General features: G+C 44.1%; 1 protein-coding gene across 2 annotated transcripts; it reads left to right on the forward strand.

Annotated features, from left to right (window-relative positions):
- The first annotated feature begins 1367 nt into the window (after positions 1-1367).
- Positions 1368-21359, forward strand: LOC136161659 (zinc finger protein 350). 2 transcript variants are annotated; one of them, XM_065926687.1, is made up of 6 exons: positions 1368-1607; positions 4777-4967; positions 5365-5491; positions 5756-5848; positions 8967-9942; positions 20418-21359. In XM_065926687.1, the coding sequence occupies exons 2-6, from the start codon at positions 4953-4955 to the stop codon at positions 21355-21357; spliced, it is 2151 nt and encodes a 716-aa protein (XP_065782759.1). In that variant the 5' UTR covers positions 1368-1607; positions 4777-4952; the 3' UTR covers positions 21358-21359. The 2 variants fall into 2 exon arrangements, with proteins under 2 accessions (XP_065782759.1, XP_065782758.1); XM_065926686.1 differs by lacking the exons at positions 1368-1607; positions 4777-4967; positions 5365-5491; positions 5756-5848; positions 8967-9942 and adding exons at positions 12770-16813; positions 16956-17153; positions 17534-17660; positions 17926-18018 and having other exon boundaries at positions 20063-21359.
- Positions 21360-21436: the final 77 nt, after the last annotated feature.

The raw sequence follows: 21436 nt of genomic DNA on the forward strand, positions 1-21436 counted from the left end.
CAGGAGCCTGGCGAGCTACAGTTCATAGGATCGCAAGGAGTGGGACTCCACGGGAGTGATTTAGCACACATACACATGCTTTAGTAATAATGGGGAAGGCTCTCCACCCCAAGCTTTTCTGGATAAAATTTGAGCCAATACTGAAGTACTAAAGGAAGTCCCCCATTATTGGTAACTAGAGAATATTCCAGGACTGTTTCTTTAATCACAGCCTGATTTCACAACAGCCTGACGCACACCTAATTTTGACGTTCTTCGCCCTAAATCCTGGGTTATTGTCCCCATCACCACCCTACCTTGTGGCGGGATGGAGTCAGGGCGAGCTTTTCCCATTGACTGCACACCATTAATGGCCTCACTTATGGTGGCCTTTTCCTGAGCCCCCACCCCCAGTCACAACATGGGTAGCCCCTGCCGATCTTTTCCCTCGTTAATGGCCAGCCCCAAACTGTAGCAGTTTCTGGAAATCTTTTTCTCTTCTTAAAGTCAGCTTCCTGCAAGCTCTTTTTCCTTCGGAAGCTCTCCTTGGAGTCCGTTTACCAGATGTATTATCTTTTTCCCTTTCTGGGAGAGTGTTCTTCACTGTCAAGCTGACCAGTGAACGCCTACCTCTCTGGAATTTTTTCTTTTAATACAAAGTATAAAAACACGGATTTATTAAAAAATTTATACAATTTACATATATAATTTATACAAACTTGTATATAATTGTATATATCATATATATATATAATGTATATAATTTATACAAAATTTTATACAGAATACAGGTAATATATGCCGAGGCCGTATTTACTTCCATGACTAGCCTTCTGAAAGCACCTTCGGTTCAGTTCAGTTCAGTCGCTCAGTTGTGTCCGACTCTGCGACACCATGAATCGCAGCACGCCAGGCCTCCCTGTCCATCATCAACTCCCGGAGTCTACTCAAACCCATGTCCATCGAGTCGGTGATGCCATCCAGCCATCTCATCCTCTGTCGTCCCCTTCTCCTGCCCCCAATCCTTCCCAGCATTAGGGTCTTTTCCAATGAGTCAACTCTTCGCATGAGGTGGCCTTATGCACCTTAGCCAGCATTATTTTTGCCTCACGAAGCTTGAGGCTGAAAACGTACCTATTTTTTGCAAGAGTCGAAATGTGAGGAATCAGAATTTCAGGGGCTCCTCACCCTCCAGGCCATTCCCAGCTCCTGGCCTCCAAATCCATCCCTGAACTCTCCGTACGTCAGGTTTGCCAACATGGCCGCCCCCTGTTGTAAACTGGGCGCAGACATATTGCCTGTCTAGGAGGTAACGGAAGTTGGTTCGTCAGCTCCAGTGACAGCCCAGATCCACCTCGGCATCCGTAGACAGGTCTAGACGTCAAAACAGTTCACCGAAGTAGGAGGGCGTTTAGGTTTGCCGTCGGTCTGGGGAAAATCTGTTTAGTATGTGATTTTTGTCCCTGCATTTTCTTTCTTCTTCTTCTTTTTTGTCGTCACAGTAGTGGTATTGTTTCGCCCAGGGTGATACGTGGACTTGCTGCCGTCTGGACCCCTGGGATTATCTCCAGAGGGCAGAGGCATACGGCAGAAGTGCCGAGGTGGTTGTTATATTTAAGGGGAGCCAGGTGGGTACTGGATTTGGGAACCAGACGCGGAGTTTGTCTGTGGTTTGCATTGGGGGTGTCCTGGGGGTCAGTATGATTAGATTTTGTAGAGATCAATGCTTTTCTTCCAGTTTTCAGGGCTTGGGGTTCTGAGGATCACTCCGCGTGCAGGGTGTACAGGTGGCATTGACGACGATCGCAGTGTCGGATTTAGATTGGGGATTTAATTCGGGGCTCCGTGATGGCGAGGGGGTGCCTGGGTCATCACATGAGGGTGTCTGTACCAGGTTTCGGGTTAATGAGGAAGCGACAGAAGACCATACATCCCAGGGTAATAGTTCCAAACCATCTGTATTTTCTCTTTTATACTTGGTTTACAACATCGTGAATTTCATCTCTTTAATATTCTTTTCCACTATGATTTATGACAGGACACTGAATATAGCTCCCTGTGCTATACTGTAGGACCTTGGTTATCCTGGTGTTTAGCTTTTATTCGAGAAGTTGACTATTGAACGAGAGACTGAACCAGCAATGTCAATATGTCTTATGTTGTCTGTGCGACTTTCGCGCAGCAAAGGCAGAGTATATCGTGACAGACATTTTGGCCTGCAAATTTGAAAATCCTCCTGTACTTTTAGCAGAAAATAGTTGTCAACACTTGCACTCACCTCCTAATAACGATATATTGCAACAGCACCGTTACTTTGGAGAAGGAAATGGCTACCCGCTCCAGTATTCTTGCCTGGAGAATTCCATGGACAGAGGAGCCTGGCAGGATACAGTCCATGGGATGCAAAAAGTAGGACACGGCTGAGCAACTAACACACACCGTTACTTACCTCCCTGACAAATGTTAAAACTGTTCTTTGCTAGCAGAATCTCCATTTTGTTTAATTATCTGGCAAGGTGCCTTCTGGCAAGGTCACCCATATCCCAATTTATTGGGAAGTCATGACTGGTCTTAGTCAATCATGTGGTTTGAGTTCCCATTGCTAGTGATTGAGTTTGTACTAAGAAAAGAGCTTATGTATATGGGGCGGTTCTAACCAGCTATGTATGTAGAAATGTGCTTTGGAGTTTCTAGAGGAGCATTTTTTTCTTTTAAAGAAGTAAGGCCTTGGCTCTCTTTTTTCATGTCAATAATGATATTGTTGAAAAATTTCGGCCCAATTTTCTAATGTTAACTTATTCTTTCAGGTTTTCTTTATGGTGTTGTAATTATTCACTCCTCATCATTATAGTTTATTTAGTTTTGCCTGTTTTCAACTATATATATGTATATACCACATCTTCCTTATCTGTTCATTATTGATGGACACTTGGGTTGCATCTGTGTCTTGGCTATTGTAATTAGTTCTGCTATGAACATTGGGATGCCTGTATCTTTTCAAATTAGAGTTTTCTCCACATCATGCACTTTTTTTTAATGTCAGGCTCAATATTTTTGAGGCTCATTTATGTTCTTGCACATGGATGTACTTTTTCCCCGACTGTGTAACAGGGCTGTGCAAATATATAAATATTCACATAGTAAATATTTTGTGGTTTGCATGCCACCATTCTCTCACATATACGTCTTTATTTTTGTTTTATAGTCCTTGAAAGATGTAAAAGGCATTCTTAGCTTGAAAGCTGAGCAAAGACTGTTGTTTTTCCATAGCATTCTGTTGTTCGAATATATGATTTTCTGACTATTTATTAAATTTGTGTTGCTTGCATTTCGGTTTATTATGAATAATGTTACTATGGAAATTCATGACAGTGTCCTCTGGTTCAACCCATACTTTTGGAGGAATGCCCCAGATTTTGGGAGGGATGTATTTTTTAGATGTATTCTTCTGGCTTGGTGAACATGTGGAGATGCAGGGAGAGCGACCCTCCTGTAGGGGGCTCTCCTCGCCTTTCCACACATACCCTGTCCTGGGCACCTCTTCCATGTGTCTGCTCCTGAGTTACATCTTTTTGTAAGTAAATATAATACCTAAAATGTTTCTCTGAGTTCTGGGATCCATTCTAGCATATTCTTGTTTGTTTTGTTTTGGTCTTGGTTTCGTTTTTTTGCTTTGTTTTTGGCCATGCCACACAGCATGTGGGATCTTAGTTCCCGGACCAGGGATGGAACCCATGCCCCCTGCAGTAGAAGCACAGAGTCCTAGCCACTGGACCTCCACAGAATTCCCTCCTCTAGCAAATGAATCAACCCAAGGAGGGGGTCATTGGACCCTGTGATCTGTGGCCAGTTGCTTGAAAGCATAGGTGACAATCTGGACTTGTGTTTGCACATGAAGCAGAGGGTAGAGGCCAGTCTCATAGGACTGAGCCTTTAACTCATGAAATATGATATTATCTCCAGATACATATTGGCAGAATTGAGTTGAAGTGTAGGACATCCAGCCGGTGTTGTAGAATTGTTTCGTGATGTGTTAATAAAGAACTACGTATCAAGTTGGTGTCAGAATTGCACTTTGTTGTGTATGAGTTTCTTGTTATTACATTTCCCTCTTCTGATAGCGCCACAAACTGTGTTTTAAGAGAGTTGTTAGTGTTCATTATGACACTGGAGAGTACATACAACATATAATTTTTGTTTGTCAAGTTCTTGTTAATTAGTACTTTTATACTTTCTTCTGACAACATAGTAGTCTTAGAGCACTTCAACTTCATTTATATATGATTATTTTGTATTTTAATTTCTTACGCATTTAAAACCTTCTAAGATATTACCAGTATTTTTTATAACAAAGTGTTTCTGGCTTGAGCAGTATGTTGGTTTTCAAAACGAAGTACGTGTAGTCACAGGCTGTATAAAAATTTTTGAGTAGGTTCCTGACCGCACGTGGTTTAAAGGAAACAGTGCCCAGCGCCTCTCCTCCCACGTGGTCCCTTTTGTATAACTGAACTGCCTGCGATTCTCCTGCTCCTGAGGCCTGCTGCTGGGTGAATCTCTTGTCCCTCATCTCATTTGACAGTCACCCACTTCAAGTTCATGGAACAAAGGAACACTACCTCCGTCACATTCAGAAGCTTAGGTTTTTTTGGCCAGAAGTATAAAATTTTCTGGGGCTACCAATAAAGGGACACTTGGCAATGCTGTGGGCATTGGGTTAAGATGAGCACCCAGGAGCAGCGATAGCCTCTGGGCCCAGAGGAAATGTACCCTCAGCTTGAATTTTCTCCTCCACCCAAGGTCCTGAGTCCCCAGGAGCAAAAGAATCAGTCGAAGGAGGACGAACAGGATTTGGTAGCAGCATTTTCTTGGGATATGCTTGCTTGAAGACAAATTTCAGAACAGAAATTGGGAATATCCAGGAAACACATCACAGAGCCTCCCGGTTGCCAGGTGTTTTCAGAGAACAGAAGAAAATGATCGAGGTCCAGGTGACTTCTGGTTTGTTTTATTCTTTCCTTTGTTCCCCAGTGGGCTTGTAGAAACCTGTAAAAAAATCACTTTCATTATTCTATACAGTATAAATTTGTATATCTTTTCCTGTTTTATATATACACACACATATATGTGAGAATGTAGTGTTTCTCGCTTAATAAGAAGATTTAGTTCTACATACTATGGAAAGTTCCAATTGGATAAATGAATGGATGGCTGACTGCACAATTAGAGAATGTTGTATTCAGCATTTGCTTCTTTAATGATACATTAAAATAAAAGCCTTACTGGGTATCTCAGTGCAGCCTGTAAAGTGGAAATGAGCAGAACATCTTTAACATTTCTTCCATATCATCAGGATGACATCGTCATTAGACACCTCTCCTATTACAGGAAACCCTCACATTTGACGACGTGGCCGTGGCCTTCACGTGGGAAGAGTGGCAGCTCCTGGCGCCTGCTCAGAAGGCCCTGTACCGGGACGTGATGCTGGAGAACCACAGCAACCTGGTGTCTGCAGGTGAGGACGGCTGCCTGGGTCACTGACCAGGTTGCCAGTCAGTGGCCTTTCCTTTCTCAGCTTCTGAAAGCTCTGGAGTGTCTGTGATGCTCGGTGTCCTCTCTGGCCCATGAGAAGTGGGTGTATTCTCCCTTCTCCTGTGAGAAAAGCCTTGATTCTGTAGGTTGTGAAATTGTTTTGGCTTCACATGTAGCGTTCGGCCGTCTTCACAGACCCCAAGGCGAACTCACTGGGCCTAAATAGTCTGTCATTTCCCATGAACAGGTTTTCAAGCAAGCACACCAGAGTTACTCTCCAAATTGGATCAAGGAGAACCATGGACGATGGATGATGAAGTCCACTGTCGAACCCGTTCAGGTGAGTAAGAGACCAGCAGGGGAACAGGCCGTGGAGATGACACTGTCAGAGAAGAGGCACAGCTGTGAGAGGGTTGAAGGATGGGTGAACAGCGCCTCTCTGCATTTCTCTCCCCATATCAGAGAACTTTTCTTTGTAGGAGTTTCAGTTCAGTTCAGTCGCTCAGTCATGTCTGACTTTGTGACCCCAGGGACTGCAGCACACCAGGCCTCTCTGCCCATCAGCAACTCCCGGAGTTTACTCCAACTCCTGTCCATCGAGTCGGTGATGCCATCCAACCATCTTATCCTCTGTTGTCCCCTTCTCCTCCTGCTTTCAATCTTTCCCAGCATCACAGTCTTTTTAAATGAGTCAGTTCTTTGCATCAGGTGGCCAAAGTATTGTAGGAGTTTAGAGAAGAATATATCCCTTTTTAGGAAATATTCTGTATCTTCTGAGATCTGTTTCTTTATTTTACTGCCATCTTGATTTTTGTTTGCCTAGTGTTCTTTTCCCTATCATTTTTCATATCTTTTCCTTCTCCATCCTCTTCCACCTCATTTTCTATGAAATTCCCCCTTCCAGGACCTCTCGCCACAGAGAAGACTTTTTTAAAAATTTTTTATTTTTTTCATTGCTGCATGCTGGCTTTTCTCTAGTTGTCGCAAAGGGAGGCTACTCCCTAGTTTGGGTGCACAGGCTTCTCATTGCAGTGGCTTCTGTTGTTTTGGAGCATGGGCTCTGGAGCTCAAGAGCTTCAGTTGTTGCAGTTCCCAGGTGCTAGAGGACAGGCTCGACAGCTGTGGCACACGGGCTTGTGCTCCCCAGCGGGTCGGATTTTCCTGGATCAGGGATCCAACTTGTGTCTCCTGCATTGGCAGGTGGTTTCTTTATCACTGAGCTACCAATGAAGCCCTCCACAGCTACCAATTGAATCCCTGTCTGCCGCCGTCTACTGCCCCTTCCTGCTCTACTGCTCATATTGATATCCTTTCTCACAACCATCCCATCGGATGCCAGCCCCAAAGTAAACTGGTCTTCACTGGGCCTTCTCTCCACTCTGAGGTTTTACTAATGTTGCTTTCGCTCTTACTTCAATGATCTCTTGACTTTCCAAGTTTTCTTCTTTCTAATAAGCTAACAAATTCCTTTGGCTCACTGGAGAAAACTCCCAAGTTGATACCTCCCCAGTGTGATCCGGCACAGAGTTGGTTCTGTACAATTTCCTCATCTTGATGGCAGCTCTCCTTAGTTCTTAGTAACTACCTGGTTGTGGATCATCTTCCCTCCTAGGAAACCCTACAAGTTAGCTTCTCCCTTACTCCTGTGCAGCCTCCACCCTGGCTATTCAGACATTACCTCCACTGTCTCCACCTGCAGAGCTCGCTTCTTTAAAGAGCTCAGCTGATCAGGATGAATTTTTAACTAGGAAATTATTTTAACATCCTGCATTCTTAGTTCCAGCCTCAACGCGATCATAATTCTCGCCTATTTCCAGTTAATGCCTTTGTGTATTTAGTAGTTTTGAAACTTCTCATTTTTGTAGACCTTATCATCACATTCACTTCCTGAAAGCTTTCATTTCTTTTCCCTGGTATCCTGATAACATTAAGTATCAGGTAACCACATTCCCTTTCAGGACAAAAAAATTTTCCTTTCTGTGATCGTCATGACAGATCATCTTATTCACACAGAGATTTACATCTTCCTAAACCTCCCAGTCTGCTCCATACGTGGAATAGCTTCCTTTATTCCTTCCTCTATGAATTTTTTTGATAATGACGTGTAAAGTGAAATGTTAGAGCAGTCTGAGCCACTCAGACGGGAAAGAATTCACCTGCAAGGCAGTAGATCCAGGTTCAATCCCTGGGTTGGAAAGACCCCTAGAGATGGAAATGGCAGCCCACTCCAAACCACTGGGAAATTCCATGGACCGAGGAGCTTGCTGGGCTTCTGTTGCCAAGAGTTGGATACGACTGAGCAACTAACCCACACACAAACACAGCAGTTGAAAAAACAGACCAAGAGCTTTTGTTCTAAGAGAATGAGACATGAATTTATCAAAATTTATAATAAATAATATGTCTAGGTGGTGAAAAGTGCTGTGATGAAATTAAGTTGCGTGGACCAGTGTGAGCCAGGGATCCTCTTTTAGGAAAGGAGCAGCTCTCCAAGGTGCAGATTATAACTTAGATGTGCTTGCAGTTCTCTGCTGTCATTTTCTTTATTTTTCCCCTTCTTTTAAAAAATTTTTTGCCGCAAGACGTGAAATCTTACTCAGACGGTAGAAAATTCAGCTGCGATGTGGGAGACCTGGGTTCAACCCCTGCGTTGGGAAGATCCCCTGGAGAGGGGAATGGCAACCCACACCAGAATTCTGGCCTAGAGAATTCCATGGTCAGAGGAACCTGGCAGGCTCCAGTCCATGGGGTCGCAAAAGAGTTGAACACGGCTGAGCGACTAACACACAGGGGATTGAACCCAGGCCCTCTGTACTGGAAGCGAAGAGTCTTAATGGCTAAACTGCCAAGGTCCCTGAGTCATTCTCTTCATTCTCCTCATACCAACAGCAACACTGGATCCATCGGGAGGCCTGTCTTCCTCCAAATTGAGCCAGATTTCCTCTAGCCCTCTCCCTGTTCATCGCTCCTTCCCACCAGTTTTCCCAGAGTGTAGCTGTTCTCCTCATGTTCTGCCTCTGCCCCGTGAAGTGGTTTTACCCCTCTACAGCGTAGGCTCTCTGCACCTGGGGAATGTGTTTGTGACTCCCCAGCACTAGCACCGTTCCTGGTCCACCACGGTCAGCAGTCAGGATCTGTGGGCTGGATGAGTCCATATCACAATATGGATAAGGTGCCCTGCAACCTCTGGGCTCCTTCTCACAGAACACTGCTTGTATTTTACAGTCTCTGCGTGTCTGCGAAGCTAGTGTTTCAAAGGTATTCAAATCTGTATTTATTCATTGTGAATTATCCAACCCTGTTTTATACTACTTTTTTCTTTTGACTGGTTTGTGGCACTGTTCCAATATGCAGGGAACATTAGACATAGAATTTTATTTACACTTATAAAAACATCCCCAGAAAGATTCCTCACATCAGGGTATTTTTAGGAAATTCATTTTTCTTCTCTTTATTAGAAGTCTGGAAATTTGATGACCGCCTGCTGGAGTACTTACAAGATGAGAGCATGGAGAAGAGACTAGAACAATGGCATGAACAGAACCCACTAGAAAATGCTGTTCATCAGAGCATAACTCATTTTCTGCGCAGGCAGCATCATGATGTGTTTGACTTGCATGGAAAATGTATAAAATCAAACTTAACTTTACTTTCTCAAAACCTCAGCTATGAAATAAAGAGCTCCAATGGGCTTACTGGAGATGAGAAGTCCTGTCGCCATGCTGACAGTGAACAGTTTCATCCTGACACTAAATTCCCCCAAAGCCAAAAACCCATCAGCTCCAAATCCCCATTCAATGAGCATCAAAAAACTAAAAAAACAGAGAAGCCTCATGTATGTGGTGAATGTGGGAAAGCTTTCATCAAAAAGTCTTGGCTCACTGATCATCAGATAATTCACACAGGAGAGAAGCCCCATCGATGTAATCTTTGTGACAAAGCATTCTCTAGAAAATTCATGCTCACTGAACACCAGAGAACGCACACAGGAGAGAAACCTTACCAGTGCACCGATTGTGGCAAAGCCTTCCTCAAGAAATCACGGCTCAACATACATCAGAAAACCCACACCGGAGAGAAACGGTATATCTGCAGTGACTGTGGAAAGGGCCTCATCCAAAAGGGAAATCTCATTGTACATCAGCGAATTCACACAGGTGAGAAACCTTACACATGCAATGAATGTGGAAAAGGCTTCATCCAGAAGACCTGCCTCATCGCCCATCAGAGATTTCACACTGGAAAGACTCCTTTTGTATGTAGTGAATGTGGAAAATCCTGTTCCCAGAAGTCAGGTCTCATTAAACATCAAAGAATTCACACAGGAGAGAAACCCTTTGAATGCACTGACTGTGGGAAAGCCTTCACTACAAAGCAAAAACTCATTGTCCATCAAAGGACTCACACAGGAGAGAGACCTTATACCTGCAATGAGTGTGGGAAAGCTTTTGCCTACATGTCTTGCCTTGGTAAACATAGGAAAATACACACAAGAGATAAACATGGAGATGCAATGAAGGGGGAGAAACCTGCCTCAGAGACAAGTGATGCCATGCAGCAAAAGAACCTCGTTAACTTGGTGGCTGTGCAGGTGCCTTCCATGGCCCTTCAGCCGTCAGTCAACATCAGTGAACTCCTAGCAAAAAGGAACATCATCATAACAGGACCACCTGTGGGCAGGTGTGCACCCACAGGAGAAGATAGAGGGTCTGCAGAGGACAGAACCCTTAAGAACGCAGTGAGCATGGTTGTGCCTTCGGTGGTCAGTTATGTTTTATTTTGCGTCACAGAAAACCCCTAGGAGAAAAACTCGAGACATACTATGTGTAAAAATTAGAAATCGTTGAGCAAAAAATCTAGGTCAGATGGTGGCTGAAAAGTTTATACTGAGAGCAACTGTATAAATGCTGAGACCAGGAATCCATGATATGCTCATCCAGTTAAATATATGCATTGATACTGAGGCATAATCTGATGTTAACCCAAACACAAACACATCAATTGCTCTGTTGTGTCAGTTGAATGAATGAAGGAAGGAAGCCTGAGTCCAACTAAGTGGAAGAAATAAGTAGGTGAAGTTTTTAAGCATACAATTTGTATGTGGAAGGTTCCCGTGAACAAACAGGGCTATTACTGGTTTGGTGGGCTATGGGACGTGTATATATATAGCAATTCTGTTTCTCCAGGGCAAGGTGAAGGACTGACTGAAAACTGGGATGTCTACCTTAAACTCTAAGAAATTTTATATTATGCAGAGGGATTTAGATCAAGTCAGTTTGCCTCAGTCTTAGATTGAGTCATTTTGTTCATTTACTGAGTATTTGTTGAATACTTCCCTTTTTACTGGATCCTGTCTTAGGAGCTGAGGATACAGTGGTGATTAAACCCTTGAAAAAACCCATGGTCTCCCAGAGAGAGCTTTGAGGTAACTGTATTATTTTAAGTAGTACATCAGCTAATCTGTTAATAGTAAGAGGATGTAAATACATACACTAAATGAAATAGATATTTTCTTAGTCGCTTCTGGTTACTATGAGAGAAGACCATCACCTGCATAGCTTATAGAAACAGAAATTCATTTCTCACCATTCTGGAAGCTACAAAGTCCCAGATTAAGGTGCCTGCAGATTTAGTATCTCACATCCAAGTACTAAGCAAGCTTGACCCTCTGAGCTTTTTGGCTCAGATGAGATCAGCACATTCAGGGTATTACAGCCATAGACAGACTTGGTATCTAATGAGGACTCCTGGTTCATAGAAGACGGTCATCCCACTGTATCCTCATGTTGGGGAAAGGGCAAAGTGGGGGTGGGTTCTCTTCTATAAAGGCATTATCAGTCATGAGGGCTTCACCCTTTGGACCCAGTCACCTCTTAAATGCCCCACTTCTTAATACCATTCTATTTTGTTTTTAATATTTTAATTTTATTGGAATATGGCTGATTTACAGTGCTGTGTTAGTTTCAAGTGTACAGCAAAGGATTCAATTATACATATGTATGATTCCCTGATGGCTCAGTCAGTAAAAAATCTACGGCTTTGCAGGAGGCCCAGGTCCAATCTCTGAGTAGGGAATTTCCCTTGGAGGAGAGCAGCAACCCACTCTAGTATTCTTGCCTGGCGTATCCCACGGACAGAGGAGCCTGGTGGGCTACATTATAGTCCACAGGGTGGCACAGACTCAGACACAACTGAAGCGAGATAGCACACACGAATGGATGCTTTGGTAACAATGAGGGAGGTTCCCCATCCTGAGCTTTTCTGGATATAATTTGAGCTAAGACTTAAGTACCAATGGGAGTCCTGCATCATAATATAGGTAAGTAGAGAATATTCCAGGACTGTTTCTAGTGATTGTATATGACAGTCTTCCTGCCTCAGATTCTCTGAGAAACTTAATGCAAATATCCTAGCCATGTCCCCCAGCTCTGAAACCAGAACCTCTGGGGCTACAATTGAGGACCCTGCATTTTTAACAACGGCCTGATGCACACTTAGTTTTGACGTTCTTTGCCCTAAATTTTGAGTTACTGTCCCCATCACCACCCTCACATTATGGTGGGATGGATTCAAGTCGAGCTTTTCCCATCGATTCCACACCATGAATGGCCTCACTTCTGGCGGCCTTTTCCCCAGTCCCAACCCCCAGTCACAACTTGGGTAGTCCCTGCTGCTCTTCTCCCTTAATGGCCAGCCCCATACTGTACAGCTCCTGGAAATCGCTTTCTGTTCTAAAAAAAACAGCTTCCTGCAAACTATTTTCCCTCCAGAAGCTTTCCGTGGTGTCCGTTTACCAGATGTATTGTTTTCCCTTTCTGGGAGTGCATATCTGCTGCCAATAGAACGACTGAACTCCTACCTTTCTGTTTGGAATTCTTTTTTTTTTTTTTAATACCAAGTGGATAATATATACCGTTGCTTTTTACTTACCTGCCTAGCAGGCTTGAAAGCACCTTAGTCTACATCAGTTTTGTCTCGCGAAGCCTGAGACTGAAAATGTACCCATTTTCTACAAGAATCAAAGTGCCAGGAAATGAGAGAATTTCAGTGGCTTCTCACCAGGCCAGGATGGCCAGCTTCTGGGGCAAAGACGCATCCCTGGGTATTTTGTACGTCAGGTGTGCCAACATGGCTGCTCCCAAGGGGCCGCGGTGAGCTGGGCGCAGACATATTGCTTCTCTAGGACGTACCGGAAGTCGGGGCCTCAGCTCCTGCACATCTCAGATCCTCCTCGGCTTCCGTAGACAGTTCTGGAGGTCAAAGCAGTTCACGGAAGCACGACGCTGTTTAGGCGCTTGGTCTGTCTGAGGAAAATCAAGTTAGGACCAAGTGTTTGACCCTGGAATTTGTTGTTGTCGTCACAGCGGTGGTATTGTTTCGCCCAGGGTGATACGTGGATTTGGTGCCGTCTGGACCCCTGAGATTATTGCCAGAGGGCGGAAGGGGAGGGTAGAAATGCCGAGGTGGTGTGTGTAAGGGGAACCAGGTGGGTACCGGACTTGTGGAGAACTGGCGTGCTGCGATTCATGGGGTCGCAGAGTCGGACACGACTGAGCGACTGAACTGAATTGAGACGCGAAGTTTGTCTGTGGGTTGGATTAGGGGCGTGTCCTGTGAATCAGTGTGATTAGATTCTGTAGAGATCAATACTCTTCTTCCAGCTGTCAGGCCTTGGGGTTCTGTAGGTCACTCGGCTTGCAGAGTGTACATGTGTTGCAGAAACCAGTAATAGAGAAACCAAGCATCGCACTCTGAGAGGTGGAGAATTCGGGTTTATTAAGCAGGTGGGCCCAGAGGAGTTCACACTCCAAGCTCTGAGCCATAAACAAAGGGTTTATAGAGTTTTTATAGACAGACAGTGGGCAACACTAGCTGCTAATAGGGTGGTTTAAACTAGGGTTTCACGCGCGAGGGACAGCGGTCAAGACGGGGAGGCGGATGCCTGATCTTTGCAGGGACATGCATGATTAAGCAGGATTGCAGAGGCCAGGCAATTGCAAAGAGCAGGACAAGGGTGAGTAAGATAAGCTCCAGTTCCTAGTATTGTAAGTCCCCACTTTCTGAGAGTACGTGACCTGTGATCCAGACTTTGCAAGGAGCAAGCAGAGGCAGAACAAGCAGGAGGTTATGTAAAATTTTAACTTTTCCTCTTTAGTGGCATTGACAACGATCGCAGTGTCAGATTCAAGTTGGGGATTTAATTCCGGGCTCAGTGGTGGCGGGGACTGGATCATCACATGAGGGTGTCTGGCCCAGGTTTTGGGTTAATAAGGAAGTATGTAGTGTAGTCAGTGTCTGGTACAGAGAGGTGTGTGATGACTGAAGATTTGGATGCCAAGAATGGTTGCGTTGGTAGTTGCGTTGAGGTTCCAGTTTCTGCTGGTGCAACAGAAGACTACTTCCCAGGACAGTAGTTCCAAACCATCTGTATTTTAGCTTTTTTTGTGTGTGTTTTTCTTTTTAAATTTGCCGAAATATAGTTGATTTACAATGGTATGTTAATTTCTACTGTACAGCAAGGTGATTCAGTTACATATATAAATATGTATATATACATTCTCCTTGATATTAATTTCCATTATGATTTATGACAGGACGTTGAATATAGTTCCCTGTGCTATACTGTAGGACCTTGTTTAGCTTTTAATCGAGGAGTTGACTACAGAACAAGAGACTGAGCCAGCAATGCCAATCTGTTTTGTATAGCCTGTGTTGCTTTCACATAGCAGAGGCAGAATATAGTCGTGATAGACATTTTGGCCTGCAAATTTGAAAATGTCTGTTCTTTTTTGCAGAAAATATTTGTCAAACCTGCACTCACCTCCTAATATTGGTATATTGCAACAGCACCATTAGTTACCTCCCTGACATACATGAACACTCTGTTATTTGCTAACCGAATGGTTTTTTGTTTAATCATCTGGCAAGGTGACATCTGGCAAGGCCACCCATATCCCAGTTTATTGGGAAGTCCTGGCTGGTTTTAATCAATCATGTATTTCAGGTTCCCATTGCTAATGATTGAGTTATTACTAAGAAATGAGCTTGAGCATTTCTAACCAGCTATGTGTGTAGATGTGCTTTGGGGTTTCTAGGGGAGCATTTTTTCTTTCAAATAAGTATCATTTCATGTTGATAATGATATTGCTGAAAAATATTGGCCCGATTTTCTAATGTTAACTTATTCTTTCATGTTTTTTTTCATGGTGTTATGATTATTCATTCCTCATCATTATAGTTTATTTAGTTTTGCCTATTTTCAACTGTATATATGTATACAGCACATCTTCCTTATCTGCTTATCTGTTGAAGGACACTTGGGTTGTCTCTGTGTCTTGGCTATTGTAGGTTTGTTCTGCTGTGAACATTGGGATACCTGTATCTTTTCAAATTAGAGTTTTCTTCACATCATGTGTTTTTTTTTAATGTCAGGTTCAATATTTGTGAGAATCATTCATGTTTTTGCACATAGGTGTACTTTTCCCCCCCTGTGTAACAGGGTCAGGCAAATATTAAATATCCACATAGTAAATATTTTGGGGTTTTCATGCCACCATTCTCTCATGTATACTTCTTTTTCTTTTATAGTCCTTGAGAAATGTAAAAGGCATTTTTAGCTTCAAGCTGAGCGAAGACTGTACTTTTCCAATATTATTCTATTGTTTGAATATATGATTTTCTGACTATTTATGAAATGTGTGTTGTTTACATTTCGGTTTATTATAAATAATGTTACTATGGAAATTCATGACAGTGTCCTCTGGTTCAACCCAGATTTTTGGAGGAATGCCCCAGATTTTTGGAGGGATGCTATTTCTTAGATGTATTCTTCAAAGTGAAGTTACTTCTGGCTTGAACATGTGGAGATGCAGGGAGAGTGACCCTCCTGTAGAGGGCACTCCTCGCCCTTCCGCACATACCCTGTCCTGGGCATCACTTCCATCTGCCTGTTCCTGAGTTACATCTTTTTATAAATAATATAGAACCTAAAATGTTTCTCCGAGTTTTGTGAGGTGTTCTAGCATATTTTTGTCTGTTTTGTTTTTGGTCTCGGTTTTATTTCTGTTTGTTTTGTGTTTGGCTGTGCCACACAGCATGTGGGATCTTAGTTCCCCGACCAGGGATCAAACCCGTGCCCCCTGCAGTAGAAGCATGGAGCCATAATCACTGGACCACCAGAGAATTCCCTGCTCTAGCAAATTAATCTGCCCAAGGAGGGGGTCATTGGAACTTGGGATCGGTGGCCAGTTGCTCAGAAGCACAGGTGACAACCTGGACTTGTGTTTGCACATGAAGCAGAGGGTAGAGGCCAGTCTCATAGGACTGAATCTGTAACTCATGCAATTTGTATTATCTTCAGGGTCGTAGGGGCAGAATTGAGCTGAAGTGTAGGACATCCAGCTGGTGTTATAGAATTGCTTCATAATGTGTTAGAAAAGAACTATGTATCAAATTGGTGTCAGAATCACACCTTGTTGTGTATGAGTTTCTTGTTATTACATTTCACTCTTCTGATAGTGCCACAATCTATGTGCTTTAAGAGAATTGTTAGTGTGCATTATGACACTGAAGAGTACATACCACATATAATTTTTATTTGTCAAATTCTTATGTTAATTTGTACTTTTGTGCTTTCTTCTGACAATATAGTAGTTTTCAGTTCAGTTCGGTTCAGTTGCTCAGTCGTGTCTGCCTCTTTGCAACCCCATGAACCACAGCACACCAGGCCTCCCTGTCCATCACCAACTCCTGGAGTCCACCCAAACCCATGTCCGTCAAGTCGATGATGGCATCCAACCATCTTATCCTCTGTCATCCCCTTCTCCTCCTGCCCTCAGTCTCTCTCAGCATTAGGGTCTTTTCAAATGAATCAGCTCTTCTTATCAGGTGGCCAAAGTATAGTAGTTTTAGAGCACTTCAACTTTAATTATATATGATTATTTTGTATTTTAATTTTTATGTATTTGAAACCTCCTAAGATATTAACATTATCACTTATAAGAAAGTGTTTCTGGTTTGACCAGTGCATTGGTTTTCAAAATGAGTGCGTGTACTCACAGGGCGTATAAGAACATTTGACGAGGTCCCTGAGTGCACATGATCTAAAGGAAACAGTGCCCAGCGCCTCTCCTCCCATGTGGTCTCCTTTGTATAACAGAGCCACTTGTGATTCTCACGCCCCTGAGGCCTGCTCCTGGGATGGATCTCGATTCCCTCATCTCCTTTGACAGTCACACCACTTCAAGTTCCAGAATAAAATAATATATCACCAGCACAGTGAGAAGCTTAGACTTCTTGGCCAGAGGTATAAACTCTTCTGGGCCAGCAAATGAAGGGACACTCAGCAGTACTGTGGGTCTTGGGCTAAGATGAGCACCCAGGAGCAGCGATAGCATCCAAACCCAGAGGAAATGTACCCTCAGCTTGGATTTTCTCCTCCACCCAAGGTCCTGAGTCCCCAGAAGCAAAAGAATCAGTCGAAGGAGGAAGCAGTTACAGGATTTGGTAGCAGCATTTTCTTGGCATATGCTTGATTGAAGACAAGTTTCAGAACAGAAATTGAGAGCAGATCCACGAGACACATCAACAGAACCTCCCGGTTGCCAGGTGTTTTCAGAGAACAGAAGAAAATGATCCAGGCCCAGGTGACTTTTTGATTTGTTTTATTCTTTCCTTTGTTCCTTAATGGATTTTTAGAGGCCTGTAAAAAAATCACTTCCATTATTCCATAAAGTATAAATTTGTATATCTTTTCCTGTCATATATATAATTGTAGTGTTTCTAGCTTAACAAGAAGATTTAGTTCTACATACTAAGGAAAGTTCCAATTGGATAAATGAATGGATGGCTGACTGCACAATTAGAGAATCTTGTATTCGGCATTTGCTTCTTTAATGATACATTAAAATAAAAGCCTTACTGGGTATCTCAGTGCAGCCTGTAAAGTGGAAATGAGCAGAACATCTTTAACATTTCTTCCATATCATCAAGGTGACATCGTCATTAGACACCTCTCTTATTACAGGAAACCCTCACATTTGATGACGTGGCCGTGGCCTTCACGTGGGAAGAGTGGCAGCTCCTGGCGCCTGCTCAGAAGGTCCTGTACCGGGACGTGATGCTGGAGAACCATAGCAACCTGGTGTCTGTGGGTGAGGATGGCTGCCTGGGTCACTGACCAGGTTCCCAGTCAGTGGCCTTTCCTTTCTCAGCTTCTGAAAGCTCTGGAGTGGTCTGTGATGCTCGGTGTCCTCTCTGGCCCATGAGAAGTGGGTGTATTCTCCCTTCTCCTGTGAGAAAAGCCTTGATTCTGTAGGTTGTGAAATTGTTTTGGCTTCACATGTAGCATTCTGCCGTCTTCACAGACCCCAAGGCGAACTCACTGGGCCTAAATAGTCTGTCATTTCCCATGAACAGGTTTTCAAGCAAGCACATCAGAGATACTCTCCAAATTGGATCAAGGAGAACCATGGACGATGGATGATGAAGTCCACTGTCGAACCCGTTCAGGTGAGTAAGAGACCAGCAGGGGAACAGGCTGTGGAGATGACAGTCAGAGAAGAGCCACAGCTGCGAGGGGGTTGGAGGCTCTGTGCATCTCTCTCCTCAGGTTATGTTCCCGCAGGCAAGATATTGGATGGAGTTAGCCCTTCACTTCTCCAGGGTTCTCCCGACCGAAGGATTGAACCTGCGTCACTTATATCTTCTGAACTGACAGGCACATTCTTTACTGCTAAAGCCACCTGGGAAGCCCTAGCTCTTGGCTACTTCCAGTTAATTCCTTTGTGTATGTACTAGTTTTGAACTTTCTTCTCATTTGTTGTAGACCTTAACATTGTATTCCTGAAGGCTTTCATTTCTTTCCCCTCATATCCTGATAACATTAAGTCCCAGGTATCCATGTTCCCTGTTATGACATAAAAATTCTCCTTTTTTTGATTGTCATGACAGACCATCTTGTTCCCAGAGATTTCTGTCTTATTCCTAAACCTCCCAGTCTGTTTCATACGTGGGACTGCTTCCTTGATTCCTTCATCTGAATTTTTTTTGATAATCTATTGTAAACTGGAATGTTACAGCAGCTGAGAAAACAAATAGCCTGAGAGCTTTCGTTCTGAGAGGATGAGACATAAATTTAATCAAAATTTAAAATAAATAATATGACCATGGGGTGAAAAGGGCTGTGATGGAATTAAATTGCATTATGGACCAGTGCGTGCTGGGGCTCCTCTTAGGAAAGGGAGCAGCTCTCTGGAATGTAAGATGTAACTTAGATGTGATTGCAGTTCTCTGCTGTGTCGTTTTCTTTCTGTTTTTTTTTTTCCCTTAAAAAACATTTTTTTTCTTGCATATGACATATGGGATCTTACTCAGATGGTAAGGAATCTGCTTGTGATGCTGGAGACCCAGGTTCGATCCCTGGGTAGGAATGATCCCCTGGAGAAGGAAATGGCTACCCACTCTTGTATTCTTGCCTGGAGAATTCTATGGACAGACGCCTGGTGGGCTACAGTCCATGGGGTCGCAAAGAGTCACGGACACAACTGAGCGACTAACACACTGTGGATTGAACCAGAGCCCCCTGTACTGGAGGCGCAGTGTCATAACTGCTAAACCACCAGGGAAGTCGATGTTTCATTTTCTTCATTCCCCCTCCCGGCAACCCCAATGCTGGATCCACAGGGAGGCCTTTCTTCCTCCAAGTTGAGCCTGGGTTTCTTCCACCCCTCTCCCTCTTCATCACTCCTTCCCACCAGTTTTCACAGCTTACAGCTACTTTCCTTGTGTTCTGTCTCTGCCCTGTGAAGTGGTTTGACCCCACTACAGCACAGACTCTGTGCACCTGAGGAGTACGTTTGTGACTCCCCAACACTAGCACCATTTCTGGTCCACCGTGGTCATCAGTCAGGATCTGTGGACTGAATGAGTCCCTCCATCACAATGTAGATGAGGTGGCCCTGCAGCCTGCAGTCTCCTGCTCACAGGACATTGCTCATAGTTTACAGTATTTAGAAAGTAGCCAAATCTGTCTTTATTCATTGTGACTCTTTTTTTCCCCCCAGTGTATGAAGAATATTAAACATGGAGTTTTATTTACACTCATACCATAGGCTTATCACTAAAAAGACACCTCACATTGAAGTATTTTAAAAAATACCTTTATTCTGGGACTCCCCTGGTGATCTGTGGATTAGGACTGTGCACTTCCACTGCAGAGGTACAGGTTTGATCTCTGGTTGGAGAACTAAGATCCCACATGTGTATTAGTTACTCAGTCCTGACCTACTCTTGGCGACTCCACGGACTGCAGCCTGCCAGACTCCTCTGTCCATAGGATTCTCCTGGCAAGAATACTGGAGTTAGCTGCCATTTGCTTTTCCAAATCTTCCCAACCCAGGAATCACACTGGCGTCTCCTGCATTGCAGGCAGGTTCTTTACCACCTGAGCCATCAGGGAAGCCCCAAGATCTCACATGCCACAAGGCAAAAAAAAAAAAACCTTTTATTTCCAGATCTAAAAGATGGAAGAATTCATTCTTCTTTTCTTTCCTAGAAGTCTGGAAAGTTGATGGCCACCTGCTGGAACACTTAGAAAACAAGAGAGTGGAGAAGAGACTAGAACAATGGCTTGAACAGAACCCACTGGACAGTTCTGGTCATCAGAGCAGAGCTCTGTTAAGGCACAATCATGATGTGTTTGATTTACATGGAAGAAGCGAGACATCAAATTCAAGTTTACTCTCTGAGACCCCGAACTGTGAAATAGAGCGCCCTGCTGAGCTTCCTGCAGGTGGGAAATCCTGCCGCCATGCTGACAGGGAACCATTTCATCCTGAACTCCTCAGCACTAAGTCCCAACTCATGGAGCATCAGCACACTAAACAAAGGAAGAAGCCTCATGTGTGCAGTGAATGTGGGAAAGCATTTGTCAAGAAGTCTTGGCTTGCTGATCACCAGAATCTTCACACAGGAGAGAAGCCCCATCAATGTGACCTCTGTGGGAAAGCCTTCTTCAGAAAGTTCCAGCTCACTGAGCACCAGAGGATGCACATGGGGGACAAACCTTACGAGTGCGCCGAATGTGGCAAAGCCTTCCTCAAAAAATCAGGTCTCAATGTGCACCAGAAAACCCACACAGGAGAGAAACCATTTATTTGCAGCGAGTGTGGCAAGGGCTTCATCCAGAAGGGAAACCTCATGGTCCATCTGCGGATCCATACCGGTGAGAAACCTTACACGTGCACCGAGTGTGGGAAAGGCTTCAGCCAGAAGACGTGTCTCACGGCACACAAGCGGATTCACACTGGCACGAGTCCCTTTGTGTGTGGTGAGTGTGGGAAGACGCTTTCCCAGAAAATGGGTCTCATCAAGCACCAGAGGACTCACACGGGAGAGAAGCCCTTTGAATGCAGCCACTGCGGGAAGGGCTTTATCGAGAAGCCACAGCTCGTGATACACCAGAGGATCCACACGGGGGAGAAACCCTACAGATGCAGCAAGTGCGGGAAATCATTCAGAGGGAAGTCGGTCCTCAATAAACACCTGAAAACTCACTTAGTCAAGGAAATCCCTCCCTCAGCGAAGTCCCCCCAGAGCAGTGTTGTCCTCCAGGAGAAAAACCTGAACACAGTGACAATGCACCTGCCTCCTCTGGCCCCTCAGTCACCAGTTGGCATCGGTGGGCTCCTGGCTAACAGGAGCATGGTCTTAATGGGACAGCCTGTGACCCGATGGCCACCCACTGGAGACAACAGAGGGCTGGCACAGGAGAGGATCCTTGTGAACTCCGGAAATGTGGTCATGCCTTCAGTGGTCAATTACGTTTTATTTTATGTCACTGGAAACTAGTAGGAAAAAACAAAACACATTGTCTGAGGAAAAGGGTTGAGCAAAAATTTCTAACTCAGACGGTGGCTGAGAAGTATAC

The sequence above is a fragment of the Muntiacus reevesi genome, chromosome 2, assembly GCF_963930625.1.
Source record: "Muntiacus reevesi chromosome 2, mMunRee1.1, whole genome shotgun sequence".
Lineage (NCBI taxonomy): Eukaryota > Metazoa > Chordata > Mammalia > Artiodactyla > Cervidae > Muntiacus > Muntiacus reevesi.

Coding starts and splice junctions, on each gene's coding strand:
- LOC136161659 (XM_065926687.1), top strand. Junction 5,492..5,755: donor CAGCAACCTGGTGTCTGCAG/GTGAGGACGGCT, acceptor TCCCATGAACAG/GTTTTCAAGCAAGCACACCA. Junction 9,943..20,417: donor AGACCTTATACCTGCAATGA/GTGTGGGAAAGC, acceptor TCATGTGTGCAG/TGAATGTGGGAAAGCATTTG.